The sequence below is a fragment of the Sinocyclocheilus anshuiensis genome, unplaced genomic scaffold (assembly GCF_001515605.1).
Source record: "Sinocyclocheilus anshuiensis isolate Anshui unplaced genomic scaffold, SAMN03320099.WGS_v1.1 scaffold335, whole genome shotgun sequence".
In the NCBI taxonomy this organism is placed as follows: domain Eukaryota; kingdom Metazoa; phylum Chordata; class Actinopteri; order Cypriniformes; family Cyprinidae; genus Sinocyclocheilus; species Sinocyclocheilus anshuiensis.
The window spans coordinates 1259605-1275264 of NW_015548239.1; the positions used below are offsets into that span (position 1 = coordinate 1259605).

General features: G+C 36.2%; 1 protein-coding gene across 2 annotated transcripts in view; it reads right to left on the bottom strand.

Annotated features, from left to right (window-relative positions):
* LOC107654859 (potassium voltage-gated channel subfamily H member 1-like) overlaps nt 1–15660 on the bottom strand; it is a 58451-nt gene that overhangs the window by 27166 nt on the left and 15625 nt on the right. The window contains exons 7-8 of one of the 2 annotated variants that reach the window (XM_016442144.1): nt 13771–13797; nt 10701–11130 (exon numbers count right to left, since the gene is read on the bottom strand). In XM_016442144.1, the coding sequence (XP_016297630.1) occupies nt 10701–11130; nt 13771–13797 (457 nt within the window). The remainder of the gene's footprint in view (nt 1–10700; nt 11131–13770; nt 13798–15660) is intronic. The other variant, XM_016442145.1, reaches the window with a different exon arrangement.

Genomic DNA, 15660 nt, shown 5'->3' on the forward strand with positions numbered 1-15660 from the left:
TAGTCACACAGAAATAAAGCGGAACATAGCCAGCCTACCTACTCAGTCGAGTCTGTGTCTGTTTATTTGTAGTCACAGTATATAGGCCTACATCACATTTTGAAAGAATGATAATTTCTATATTTTTATAAAAGCTCCCGAACAAAAACCATTATTATATTTTTATGACATACGCGGAGCTAAACTCCGAGACGAGACTTATGACAGATAAAATATGTTACTACATAAATACATGATTGTGATAGAGAATAAGGAGCTGACGTCTGATTTCTTTAAGCGGTCGTATTTACCATGTTTACTATGGTAACGCTAATGGCTAGCGTGCATAGTCTTTTGCATCGCTTATAAATATTTCTGCCTTGTATAGTGATCATAATCCACATCGGATCAAGTTATTTCAAACACTCGCTGCTGTCTGAAAGTGAGTTTTGAACTAAAATTATTTTAAAAGTCTTTAATGCTGGTGTTATAGCTGTTAACTTTCTGAAATGATCCACGGCGCTGGCGCTCTCCAGACGCGGAGAAACTCTGCCTTTGTTCATAGCCAGCCGGCCCGCTTTGGCCAAAGGTTTTCATCGGGCCAAAAAACCCGGGCCGTTGGCCCCGAGGAAGCACCGACGAGGCACGATCAATCGCTTTTGGCCCGACAGTGGAAACGCGGCTATTGACCCAAAGCACACAGCAAAACTGACCACACAGTGGTTAAAGGAGAAAAAGGTGAATGTCCTTGCATGGCCTAGTCAGAGCCCAGACAGATCTGTGGAATGACTGCAGGGTGATTCTTTTCTATACCCACTGTATATATACAAGTCTTCTGAAATCATAACAGAGCATTAATAACAAAATTTTATATCACTGGGATCAGACCACTGACTGAGAACCAGATCAGGTCAAATCTGTCTTCAACTGATTCAACACTTAATCAACCAAATCAATTGAGAAGATTTGACTCAAAAGAATGTTTCATTCACAAATTAGACATGGCTACTTCTGTAATAAAAGCTCATCAATATGGAAATAAGATCTGTGGTAGATTTTCAGTGAATAATGAATTAAATTTTGGTCATTTTCTCAAACAAAGACTATGAAGTCTTTGAAGTTGTGTGGACTTTTTATGATACTTTTATGGTGTTTTGTTATTTTAAAGCTTGACAGCCACAATCTTCATTCACTTTTGGAATGACATGAGGGGTAAATGGTGACAGAATTTACATTTTTGGATGAAGTATCCCTTTACGGTTTACAGTGCGGAAGGAATTTTTACTGTTTATTATCTTGTGCAGATCTCAAGACAGTAAAGTCACTGTTCTACATTACTCCTAAAAGTAGACATTTTTTGTAATCTTTCACTATGACAGACAAAAATGTGATTGAATAGGATACTGGTCACTAAATTGGTCACTAAAACTATGTGACTGACTCCATCCACTTTCTGTCCCTCTCTCTTTCACACTCTCATGTACTGTTCCCCTTAGCACAGCTAAAGCTGAGGTTTCATGAATTTAACATATTTTCTAAAAATAGTCACATTCAGGTTAATCTGTTCCTTCTGAAGTACACAACAACTCAAACGAGGAAATGGCATATCAAGCATGTGATTTAGTGTGGAAACAATGTATGGACTCTAGGTGAACCACATTAATCTACTTGTGTTCATATAAGAGCCTTAAATCCACCAAACACCAATTTCCGTGTGCTCTGTTTAAAACATGCAAGCACACACGTGCAAGTTCAAGTCATTAAAAGAGGAGCAAAAATCATCACTAAACCCCAGGGGGACTGTCCTGAGACAGTACTGTAAAGCAGGACTCGTTAGTAGAAACGTATAAATTTTTCTCAAAGTTTTGAAGATCTGATGTTTGTACATCTGTTCTGTTCATTAGAAAAGTGCTAATGCAATTGTCTCGGCGTGGCACAATCACAACACTGTTTCAGTAAAAGACGCGCACATCACACCGTCTGCTTGAGCTGCGCTGCTGCCAAAGATGGAGAGAGAGAATGAGCGGTAGAGCAAAGAAAAACATGGGGTGGAGGAGATAAGCCTGTGTTAGTGTAATTTGATTAGAGCAGGTGATTAACTGTACTGTCAGCAGAATACTTGGGCTCTTCCCTCCATCTCTCCCCCTCTCTTTCTCTTTATCACCCCTTTGCTTTGCCAATACAGTATATAGATTTGTTTCAAGTCAGTTTGTGAATATTAATAATAATAACATTTAGATTTAGATTTAAGTAAATCATATAAAAATCAAAAATTCACGATCTCTCAAATTAACTCTGGAGAAAATACCAGTGCTTGAATGGCAGCATTAGAATAGTGTTAAAGCTGGCAAGCTGAGGTTTTAGTCTTTGGTTTTGTATAAATGAAATGCTCCATCATTTTATTGTGATGACAACCAGCACGTGTCATATTTTCAGTCAGCATCACTCAATCACAACAATAATGTGATACGGTTTTTGCACTGTAAAGTCTGCTATAGATGGCTAAATGGATATAAGCCGATCAAAGACCAATCATAAAACTGTGTATGCAAATTAATCTGAATAGAGTATTCAAATACTATTACATCCATTGTGCATGTGACATCACCGTTTTCACCAATTTGTGTTTTTGTAGTTTACATGGAGAGGATAATGGTATTGTTTCCAGGAACTTGCTCTTTGAAGCCCATTTTCAAAAGTTTTCAGTCCCCCACCATTGTTGTGTAAATGAACGGCCAAAACACATAAAAAGTTTTCCATGTATAGATGAAAACAATGTCGTGTAAATGCCCCCTAAGCTTACAGATATTTCCTTCAACCCAAAAACACAACACAATGCAACGCATAATTCAAACTTTCTTCATATTAACATGCTGTATTTTTTTAGACTTTCCTTTGGGTGTACTTTTCATGTAATAAAAGTGAGCTTTAATATTAATCTGTTCATCAGTAATTCAAATGTAATTATCTAGTCATCACTAATTCAAAAGAAAACATCTCATAATTGAAACCCAACAATTCAGTCCTAATTTTGACCCCTAGAAATTCAGATCTCTCTTGCCTTCTAATCAGCCATTACTAACCAATTATCCTCATTAGGGACCGCACTCATAAATACGAGACACAGCACAGTCTTGTGGCTTAATGGACAGTTCATTAGTGCTCAACTATTGCAATGAAATACATATCATATTATAGATAGATAGATAGATAGATAGATAGATAGATAGATTCATTGCTATTCCAGTATATATACATTTCTGTTGCCACCATTATTGAGATTTGTTAAGTACTGAGGGTGTATGTGTGTCTTCTTTTATCTGTAGTGTTTGTTCCTTGATTATGTATGCAAATGTGAAAGGGGTAAAAGAGAGAGAGAAAGAGGGAAAGCAAGTGCATCTGATCAGATGAAACGAGTCCTTGTCAAAAGATTCCCTGTGGCTGTGACTCCATTACAGGAACATGTGACAGAATATTTAATATCTTGACATCTCTGCTTCCAATTGAACTTGCACTATTGCCTACAAAGGGCCATGTGATGGCAGGGTGAGTGAAAGCTCTTTCTGCTCTACGTTTGCAAACACTGTAAATCCGTTTCATTGTCAGTTGAAAGGTTAGGATGCTGGGGAATTTGCCCAAGGTAAATTGATTAAGCACCAAATCTACTGGAAAACAGGCTCACATTCACTTAGGAACAGATAAAGAACAGATCAATTGTTCAGGTACGCTTCCCATTTCTGGCTGACATGTTCTGTTCACTCTAATGCTAATGGGGCATTGAATATTCTGGCCAATTTTATCAGCTTGTGACTTTCAAAGTCACTTATCGCACCGAAGTTTGACATTTTTATTATTTCCATTTCATTTTATTTTTATTCTATTTCATTTCAGGATAATTTTTATCTCTTAAAACATAACACCACAAACTGTTTCATCTGCTTGCTCACACAACAGTGCACCATTCTCAAAATAACATCACCAAAGTTTAAGTGAAACGCTTTGTCAAATTCATAACAATACAAGTGCAGTACTTTTTGTAAAAGAAATATATTGTTGCTACATTTAGAGGTAAATTGTAACTTTCATCATTACTGCATCTCTGAAATATTTGTGATTCAGCAGCATGGACTGGATCCACTCAGATCTTGCATCAGATGTCCTGCATCAGAGAACAACTCACTGTTCTCTGAGAGAATCTCTGAAATATGTTCTAGAGTTTTGTTTGAGGCTGTCTGTATTAACTAAATGAGATTCTTGTCTGTAAGCTACGTTTTAGGGAGAACAGCTGTGGCAGTATTTGATGTAACCAATTGGCTGGATGCTGGTTTATAAGTGTAGTGTTGACTATTTCAAATCTGCACCTAAATGTTACATACAAAAAGCAAACTGTAGTTGGTTGTTTACAAAATGTTCAGACAACTGCTTTTTAAATTATGTAATCTAGGACCTTTGCGACTGTAAAGACTGTACAGTATAAATCTATTTCTCACATATATATAATTTTGTTTGTTTTTTATTCATTATTTAGTGCACATTTAATTTTCTTTCTTTTTTTCCTATTTTATATTAGTCAACAGCATTTTTCAATGCTAGTTTCCATGTTCATAAGTTTTAGTTTTAATTGGTGATTTTGGGTGAATTAGAAACCTTTTTTGGAAGGCAGTGTTGGATGTAGGAATGAATTTACCAAATAAAATATCTCTTGAATTGGCCAACAATAATTACAGCTCCCTCGAAATATTGTGTATTGAGAACTTAGCAACTCATTGTGCCATTTAAATGGTAGCTTACAGGATTTCTTACGATTTCTACTCATAATGTTTTGTTAATGTGATCATCAAAAAGTCTGAAAGAAATAGATCTGATAAAACAACTTATCAGAACATTAAAAAATCATGTTAAACTATAAACTATAACCTAATCAATATTTATAAGTTGAGGCTTCGCCCCTTTTGTGACGTCGCAACCTGTGCACATGAAGTGAAAGCACGTCAGGAACATTAATGCCTAGTGCAAATTAATCTGAAAATAAAGAGAAGAAGTTAAGCTATCAATCAAACATGGCAAAACACGAATATTTCACAGTGTTGAGATGAATTTGCGTATACATGCCTCATAAATGCATCTAATATGTATGAAGTCATTAGCTGACAAAAACTCCTGCAGGAGAAAGATGACAGCTGCTTTATGTTTGTTACCGGCTCAAAGACCTCTGCACGTGTACATCAGCACACGTACACAGGCAAGCTTCAGAAAGGTATATGTGAGGAAAGCAAGCCAGGCATGTATGTCCCTACCCTTTTAGTCTGTCTCAGGCGGATTTACATTTTCTATCAGTCGTTAAACTAGTGCCCCAAGCTAGCGGTTGCCATGGCAACAGAACAGGCATTCCAGCACCTGTTGCCAGCCCTGTTCCCCGAGCAACCCATGAAATCAGCATCTGTACTTCTGGTTTTGTCTCAAAAGAAGAGCCTAATTTCGCTCACAACTTCTCTAGACTGTGGAATAAAGCCCTTGAGAATGATGCAAACGGTGCTCCAATCAAGTGTTTACACTCGGCGCTGATTTAAACTGTAACTATAAACATGACGAAAACATCAGCGGGCTTCAGAAATCTGAAATGCACTTTAAGTTCACATCACCCTGAAGCGATGTGATGCCATTTGAACATTTTCATTAACTGTTGTTAAATGAGCATAAAACATGACTTAAAAACTATTATGTAATGCAACGTAACATGAGCTACAAGAACAGTTTGGCACTTGAACTGATACTTCACAGCTCAAAAGAAATGCCTGCAGGATTCATTGCTTCATGTATTAACATCTAAAAGTTTTTTTATGTAAATAAACGTGTATTTTTATTTTTACTTTATGTATAATTATGTGATATTAGTTCCTTGCAGATAATCTGCACATTATAATTATAGAAATAATATGATTCCACAGAACTCAACAGTCTGGCTATTGCGAATTATTAAAATTCCATAATATTGTGTCTAAATAATTGATAACACTTTATAAATAAGGTCCCATTAGTTAATAGGAAATAAACTAATAATATATAACAATGAGCCATACATTTGCGACAGTATTTATTCATCTTTGTTCACATTAGTTAATAAAAAAACAGCTGTTCATTGTTAGTTCATGTTAGCTGAGATACACTAAATAAAAGTGTTTACACTCGGCGCTGATTTAAACTGTAACTATAAACATGACGAAAACATCAGCGGGCTTCAGAAATCTGAAATGCACTTTAAGTTCACATCACCCTGAAGCGATGTGATGCCATTTGAACATTTTCATTAACTGTTGTTAAATGAGCATAAAACATGACTTAAAAACTATTATGTAATGCAACGTAACATGAGCTACAAGAACAGTTTGGCACTTGAACTGATACTTCACAGCTCAAAAGAAATGCCTGCAGGATTCATTGCTTCATGTATTAACATCTAAAAGTTTTTTTATGTAAATAAACGTGTATTTTTATTTTTACTTTATGTATAATTATGTGATATTAGTTCCTTGCAGATAATCTGCACATTATAATTATAGAAATAATATGATTCCACAGAACTCAACAGTCTGGCTATTGCGAATTATTAAAATTCCATAATATTGTGTCTAAATAATTGATAACACTTTATAAATAAGGTCCCATTAGTTAATAGGAAATAAACTAATAATATATAACAATGAGCCATACATTTGCGACAGTATTTATTCATCTTTGTTCACATTAGTTAATAAAAAAACAGCTGTTCATTGTTAGTTCATGTTAGCTGAGATACACTAAATAATATTAACAGATACAACTTTTATGTTAAAGGGGTCATATGATGCGATTTCAATTTTTCCTTTCTCTTTGGAGTGTTACAAGCTGTTTGTGTGTAGATAAGATTCCTAAAGTTGCAAAGACTAAAGTCTCAAACCCAAAGAGATATTCTTTATCCATAAGAATCCGGGGGGCGCTACTGTAAAAAATAATGTGGGTACAACTTCCGGTGAAGTGGCAGAAGTAGTATATATCAATGGTATTTTATAGGGATGCACTGAAATTTATATATTTAAAATAAGTGTTCCTGTGGCTCAGTGGTAGAGCATTGCGTTAGCAGCGCAAAAGTGTTCAGCAGTGTTCAAAAGTGTTCACCGCCAGCAGTGTTCAGCGCGCAGGTTTCACTCTCCCTCGCCGCCCTCGCTGTGACATCTATGATGCTCTATGAATGTGTGTTCCGCTCATGCTCACTGGAAAAGCAAAGTCCGCTCAACGTGCCGGCAGGAAATTTCTATGTAGTAAACTTGTTCCTGTTTGCAATAGCGCTACTGTATATAACATGTAACATGGTGTAGTACAGCTGTACTGGGCAACGCATGTAAAATGACGCTACTCTCTCATTCATTGATCTGCTCCCCGCTATGCTCTGCTCACATGCTCTGATAATACTGAAAAAAAATAATGTTGATATTTTATATTAATATATTTTCTGTCCAATTTCTGTGTCACTTTCATTAAAAGTCTTACAAAATTACTTTATATTATTTAATAAAATAATAATGAATTATTACAAAGCATTTTCGGTTTCGGTTTTCAGCCAAGTGCATCCAGAATTTTCATTTCGGTGCGTCCCTAGTAATTTGTGTGCTAATTTTATCATCCAACAATCTTAGACTAAACATTTTAAGTGAAGGCTACTGTGAAGCAACATATGCAGAACATGAATGACACACAGTATAAACATTTCAGTTTAGTGCATTTATTAGTTAATTAATAATATCACAATACAATAAACAATTTTCGTGCCCTTAATTGTCCTTACTTTACTGATCTTCCACAAAAGTGCTGCTGCATGACTACAAGAGCGTCCTGGCCCTGCAATACATGATGTTATCTGTCACTGATGCTAGCACCCAAGCCTTATGATGTGATACGTCTAGGCTCTGGATCAGCTCAATGTCTGCTTTCAGAATCATAAGGTCATTTCCGACATCCTTAAAGGGGTCATATGATGCTGCTAAAAAGAACATTATTTGGTGTATTTGGTGTAATGAAATGTGTTTATGCGGTTTAAAGTTCAAAAAACACATTATTTTCCACATACTGTACATTATTGTTTCTCCTCTATGCTTCTTTCTTTGCGTGAACATTTGGGCGGCGTTATTCAAATCTTCCCAGATCGTGACGTAGGTATGTGGGGGCGTGTTAGAACGAGCCGTTTTAGGTAGGCGTGGTTAACTCTTAACTTTTATAAAGAATATCTCTTTGGTTTTGAGACTTTAGTGTTTGCAACTTTACAGATCTTCTTTATGCACCAAGAGCTTGTAACACTCCAAAGAGAAAGGAAACATTGAAATCGCATCATATGACCCCTTTAAATAACACCCGACCGACTTTATCACTGTGTAGATACTGATACGGTTCTGAGCTTTTCAAATTGTTCATCGCCTTACCATCACAGGCTAAGTTACTGAATCTACAAAATAGTAAAAAATGCGACTGTACGTGATACAAGGCTTGAGGTATTCAACCAATCACAACGCACTGGATAGCAGGCCAATCAGAGCACACCTCGCTTTTCAGAACGATGAGTTTTGTAAAACTCGACGCGTTTCACAAAGGCAGGGCATAGAGGAGAAACAATAATGTACATTATGTGGAAAATAATGTGTTTTTTTAAGCTTAAACCACATAAACACATTTCATTACACCAAATACACAAAATAATGTGATTTTTAGCAGCATCATACGACCCCTTTAATTATATTATTGAAGAGTATCATGTTTTTGATGTTTAAATGATAGCCTAACTGCTGAAAACAGACTCGTGATTTGATGACATCTTTAATTACAGAAGTTACTCCTATATACTTTTTTCCAGAAATGAAAGTTAATCATTTTTAACATTAACTTTATTTTACAATGAATCTTGTACTATAGTAAAAAATAAATAAAAGAATAATTTTATCAATCTGACACGGTGAAAGTTGATGTATTCACTCAGCGACGGATATCGTCCTCTTTTGGGAGACCAAACAAAGTAGTTTCGCTTTCACAACGAAACACACAGCATCTCCACAACATGGCGGCAGCTGAATCTACAAAATAGTAAAAAATGCGACTGTACGTGATACAAGGCTTGAGGTATTCAACCAATCACAACGCACTGGATAGCAGGCCAATCAGAGCACACCTCGCTTTTCAGAACGATGAGTTTTGTAAAACTCGACGCGTTTCACAAAGGCAGGGCATAGAGGAGAAACAATAATGTACATTATGTGGAAAATAATGTGTTTTTTTAAGCTTAAACCGCATAAACACATTGCATTACACCAAATACACAACATAATGTTATTTTTAGCAACGTCATATGACCCCTTTAATGTTAGTAAATGTTGGAATTAACATTATCTCACTTAACGCTTAAAATGTGTTATTCATTGATCATTTGTGTTAGCTAATGTAGTTTACTAATGTTAACAAATGCAACTTTATTGTAAAGTGTTACCAGATAATTTGCACTAAAAACTAAAATCAGTTGTTTATTTAAAGTGAATATAATGATATTCATTTTAACATTTGCTAATGATTACATTTAAATTATCAGTGTTTTTAAAGACTTACTATACATGAAGTTTGATGATGGTGAAAGTAATTTAAATGAAAATATACAAGAAATTAGCATGTACAATGAATGATCCAAATAGACTATACTTTCTTGTGAAGAAACAGCCTCATACTACTTTAAAAAGTTTTAGCTAATTAATTTCCATTGTTTTGCCTATTTAATTTTGTAACAAAATCTCACACACAAATTCTAGATCCCACCTCTGAACCTAGTGATATTCTGTACTGTATGATTGTTTGCCCAGAAAGCAGTTATGTATGTTTACTCTGAAAATAAGCCTCTCATGAGGGAGTTTCACCATATAAATAACAGCGTGCTGGCAGCTGGTCATGTTTAATAGCACATATAATGGAACTGACTCATTTTCCTCTGAATGGTGAATCACAGCTCAATGGCAGTGTGATCTGCGAGAGCCTCGCCGTGGATGACCCTGCAGGCATCATCTCTAGAGTCAACGCTCCATTATTTCTCTCATCTGTCTTTGTAACAAATCACTGTTCACTAACAGATCCAAATGAAAGGTAGCTGTCTCAGACAGCAAAAATGGTCACAAATGAATCAAAACACAATTGATGGGGTAATGTGATTAGAAACTGATCATTTCACCCTGGAAGATATCATGGCAACGTTTTGACCAAAGTACCTTCTGTAGCTAAAAACTTTTTCTGTTAGCCAGATAGAAAGAAGTTGACTAGTTTAAAAAGTTGTCAAGCAGAATTTGCACCCAAATGTCACAGAAAAACACATTACATTACTCTCTTACATTTGCGAGGCATAAACATGCATAAAAATAATCAAAAAATGTAGAACAGTTCTGTCAACTGGCCTAAAACTTGGCCAGTGGGCCATTGTTATTGCTGAGGCCTGAACTTGCTTAGGGTGACCATACGTGCCATTTTCCCAGGACGCGTCCTGGCCAGGATTTCTATATTGCCTAAAATATCTAGGTTTTGGCTCCTAGTTGCACAGTGCTAGTTAGTTCCTTCTACACAACAATTATTTGTTCTCATATGATAAACAGCCTTGAGACTTATCAACACTGCATTTTTTCACTCTGGTGTTTATGAGAAATAAATAAAGCTTTTCAACTCACATCCAATCATCATCATGGCCACGGCGAAGATCTTCTCCCCATCTGTGGTTGGAGCGATGTTTCCAAAGCCAATACTGGTCAGGCTGGTCATGGTGAAGTACAGAGACGTAATGTAGACAGAATCTTTTGTAGGTCCGCCTTCCCATCTTCCCATCCCGCTGGCGTTGAAGCGATAGGGTGACCCGCTGGTCTCACCCAGCATATAAAGCCAGCTGTCCGTACGAACTGTGTTACGATCTTCGTCAATCACCTCATAGTCTCCAATGCTGTACCAGATGCAGGCCAGCCAATGGGCCGCCAGCCCAAACACGCAAACTAGCAGAACCAAAACAGCCGCACCGTATTCAATGTAGTGATCTAGTTTGCGAGCCACCCGGCCCAGACGCAACAACCGAACCACCTTCAGCGAACTAAACAAGCTACTGATACCCTGAAGGAGAGACAGAGAGATAGAGTTATACATAGAGCATTATCATTCAAACGTGTGTTGATATGTTTTCATCCATTCATCAAATATAAACATTATAGGCCGAAAGCAATTCTACAAACACTTTTTCTTGAGTCTAAACAAAGTGCATTGTCTCTCTTAGCACAGATTCTCTGCATTTATAAATATGCGTCTGCCAAGCCAGCCCTCTGAAATCAACAATACAGAGAGCAGCAACAGCACCTGAGCAGCCAGAACAAAGAACTCCTCAGATCTGAACAAACACGCTGGAATATATTCAAAAATAACCTAAGTGTACAATCTTTTTCTAAAAGTGTACTTCTGTGTTGTCAAAGCATGATTTTTCCCTATTTTTTCCCCTATTATTTCTTGTCACCAGAGTTACTGCAATCATTATTCTGAGAAACAGAACAGGAGATGAACCACTACTAGTTGTAGTGATGACTTAATTTTGAAATTTGGTTGAATTATTGTTTTATATATTCCTTACTGGGTGAACTATGAGTGCATGTACATGAATAAAACAGCTTTCTTGAGTGCACTGCACGTCAATCAAACAAACTACTATACACACAAGGACATCAATACACACTACAGTAGAGACTTGCTTTAGGGGAATGGCCACAACAATAACATTAAATATGTATAATGTCTGTTTTAAATATTCAAGCCAAAATCACCCTGTAACCCTAGACTCTGTATATGTGTGTATTATTTATTTTTCACACATTTTTCAGATCTTTTTATCCAGGGATTTAGTTGGGTAGATATTACAAATACAAATGACATCACTTCTACTGATTTCTTCAGTGCTCTTCGAAGAGACACTGAAAAAAACAAATGAGGCTTCTTTCTAGCCGTTTTGCTGTATTTAAAAAATAAAAAGGACATTTTGGGGGAAAAAATACATTTTGGATAGTATTTGTGCTGCTGCTTTGTGATACTACAGTAATTCCGGTCAGTGTGCATAAATGAAAATTCTGTAATTATTTACTCACCCTCATGTCATTACAAACCTGTATGCTGTTATTAACTTTGGAGTTTACATGCAGTGTTTATCTATACAGTAACAGTTTATAGTAATCAATTATTTTAAAGGGGTCATATGATGCGATTTCAAGTTTTCCTTTCTCTTTGGAGTGTTACAAGCTGATTGTGCATAGATAAAATCCCTGAAGTTGCAAAGACTAAAGTCTCAAAACCAAAGAGATATTCTTTATCAAAGTTAAGACTCTGCCACGCCCCCCTAAAACGGCTCGTTCTAACACACCCCCACATATCTACCTCACTATGTGGAAATATTAGCATAATGGCTCCCAAATGTTCACGCAAAGACTGTTCAAATGCGGAGTTTTGCGCATCGTGTGTGTGTGTGCAAGAGAGAGAGAGCGAGCGAGAGAGAGAGCACGAGAGAGAGAGAGAGAGAGCGCGGGAGAGAGAGAGAGAGCGCGAGAGAGAGAGAGGGGGTCACATCACAGTGGAGTCAGCTGTCTTAACCGTGGCTTGTGTACTGCAAACACATACCAGCTTCATCACTGTGTCTGTCACGTGACTCTGTTCCCCTTTCGGGCTCTGTCTTTACATTTATTTTGAAAGATGAAGCTTGTGATTATGGTAAGGGGCGTTACATTTCCGACGAGTGCTTGCGGTGTTCGGCCAATCACAATGCACTGGGTCAGCTGGCCAATCAGAGCAGACTGCGCTTGTCGGAAGGAGGGACTTTGTAGAAAACGAAGCGTTTGAGAGAGGCGGGGCATAGAGGACCTACAATAATGTACAGTATTTGAAAAATAATGTGTTTTTTGAACATTAAAGCATGTCAACATATTCTGTTACACCAAATACACAAAATAATGATCTTTAAAAAAGCATCATATGACCCCTTTAAGTTCAGAAAATTACCAAATACCAAAAAAAAAATTAAAAAGGGAGAGCCGCTACAAACTATTTTCTGATTTAGTTGAACTCAAGAACCAGATCAGTGAATAAATTATTATTTTGAGCCAGTTCTTTTCAATGAAATGGTTGGCTTGGTTGTTAAACCGTTTTGAACAATTCATTGATGAGTCAATGATCCAGCCTAAATAACTGCTTATATTTTGGTGTGTTCTTCACACAAAGTTTTCATGACTTCAGATGACCTGTAATAAATAATATGGACTACTTTTATGGTGCTTTTTGGTCTATGTGGAGCTTAACAGATTAAGTCTCCATTAAGTATTGTATAAAACTGAGTGGCGAAATTTTTTTTCTAAAATGTATAAAAACTCTCTATTTGTGTTCCAGTGAGAGCAAAAGACAGCAAATGGGGTTGGAACAACAAGAGAGGGAGTAAATAATAACAGTATCTTTATTTCTGAGTGAAATATTCCTTTAAACACCCTTACGTACCAATCAACACATCCACTGAGTTACAAACACTGACACACACAGACGATACAGTTTAATACACACCAAACAAATGACAAAAATTCATTAAAAAGATTCTGTAGAATGATTTGATTAGAAACATGATATAATAAACTAAGGTCTAATACTGTTTTTGGTTTACATCAATGTCTGATTGATGCCCTGAGGCACAGCATATCAATCAAATGCCGAGTTTTGAGATGAAAGGCCTACTTGAGTGACAGCTCGATGATTCCAGTTCTTCATTCGCCCACAATAAACACAGGCAGTGCAAGGGACATGCAAAAAGAAAGAGGGATGAGGAGGGAAAAAAACACAAAGGAGAATGACAATGGTCAACAGAAGAATATGTGAACAGTTATTGCATACAAAAGCATGGCGCTTTGAATCAAGAGTGAAAAAGCAGAGCCTGGACTGTTAGTGAGATCACAGGCATCGCAGACATTAATAATCAAGCTTCCCCTGCAAAGACAATGCGAAACAATGACAGATGTCTCTGTGAAATCAGACATGGGTTATGCAACGTAAGGTAATTATGCAAACAAAAGTTTTGAAATGAAACACCTGAGGAGGATTTCGATTATTAAAAACCACACAGCTCTCCCTGTAGGCCATAACAATATGCACCTGTTCCAGCTAACGGAACAGAGCGAAGTGTGTGTGCATGTAAGCCTGGTCCTTGTGTTTGTCCTTTGAGAGAAAGAGATAGTGGTTGCATTCCAATTTGCATTCTCTTATTCTAAAAGTATGTCGTGTGCGTCATTTGCTGATGGGAATGGACACTTTTGAGTATGTAATAAGATAATATGCCATAGTGTGTTTGGCATAGTTTGTGACATTGTTAACTTAAACATAGATGCACACTTCCCATCCAAGCAATTTCAGCATACAATGATCTGCAAAGCACTAATGCTGCCTTTAGGATATGTTGAAATAATGATTTATGAACAATCATTAATGGCACTACAATGTCATAATTACCAATGAGAAGCTGTGGATTTTCTTCAAGCGTTGGGGGCATGTTAATTAAAGAATTATGATGGAAGGCTCATTGATATTATTCATAATAAGACTGTGATAAAGACAATTCTGCTCATTGAGGCATTTTATGAGGTGAGAGCCTTGTTTGACAAAACTACATTTCCCATCATTCCCTGTGGCAGTGCAAAAACACAAAATGCATGAACTATCATTTAAAAGTTTAGGGTCAGTAAGATTTATTTATTTATTTAGAGAGAAATTAATATTTTTGTTCAGCAAGGATGCATTAAATTGATCACCAGTGAGAGTAAGGATATTTTATATTGTTACAAAATAATCTATTTCAATTAAATGCTGTTCTTTTATACTTTCTATTCATTAAAGAATCCTGAAAAAAAAATGTATCATGGTTTGTACAAAAATATTAAGCAGCACAACTGTTTGCAACATTGAAAATAATAAGAAATGTTTCTTTAGCATATTAGAATGATTTTTGAAGGATCATGTGACACTGAAGACTGGAGTAATGACTATTGAAAAATCAGCTTTGCCTTTACAATTATAAATTACATTTCAAAAATATATTGAAACAGAAATCAGTTATTTTAATTAGTAAAAATATTTCACAATATTACTCTTTTTATGGTATTTTTAATCAAATAAATACAGCCTTGGTGAGCATAAGATACTTCTTTCAATAACAAAACAAAAACAAAAATCTTACCAACCCCAAAGCTTTGATCAGTAATGTTGATCAGTTATAACCAAATGTACACTTTTTACATTTCATTTTCTTAAGCTAATGCAAAACACCCTTTTTTGTGTTTATTAGGTAATGAAAACCAGAGGCGGACAGTAACTAAGTACATTTACTTGAGTATTGTACTTAAGTACACGTTTTGAGTATCTGTACTTTACTTGAGTATTATTTTTTCTGGAAACTTATGACTTTAACTTCACTACATTTGAAAGACAAATATTGTACTTCTCACTCCACTACATTTCTATAAAGATCCTCGAAGTAGAAAGTCGTTAGCAGCTTTGAAAGTCAGTGGGTGATTTTTTTCTTTTCTAAAACGTGACTTTCTTTTTTTCCAGACAGTTTATCAGTAATCACTCTTG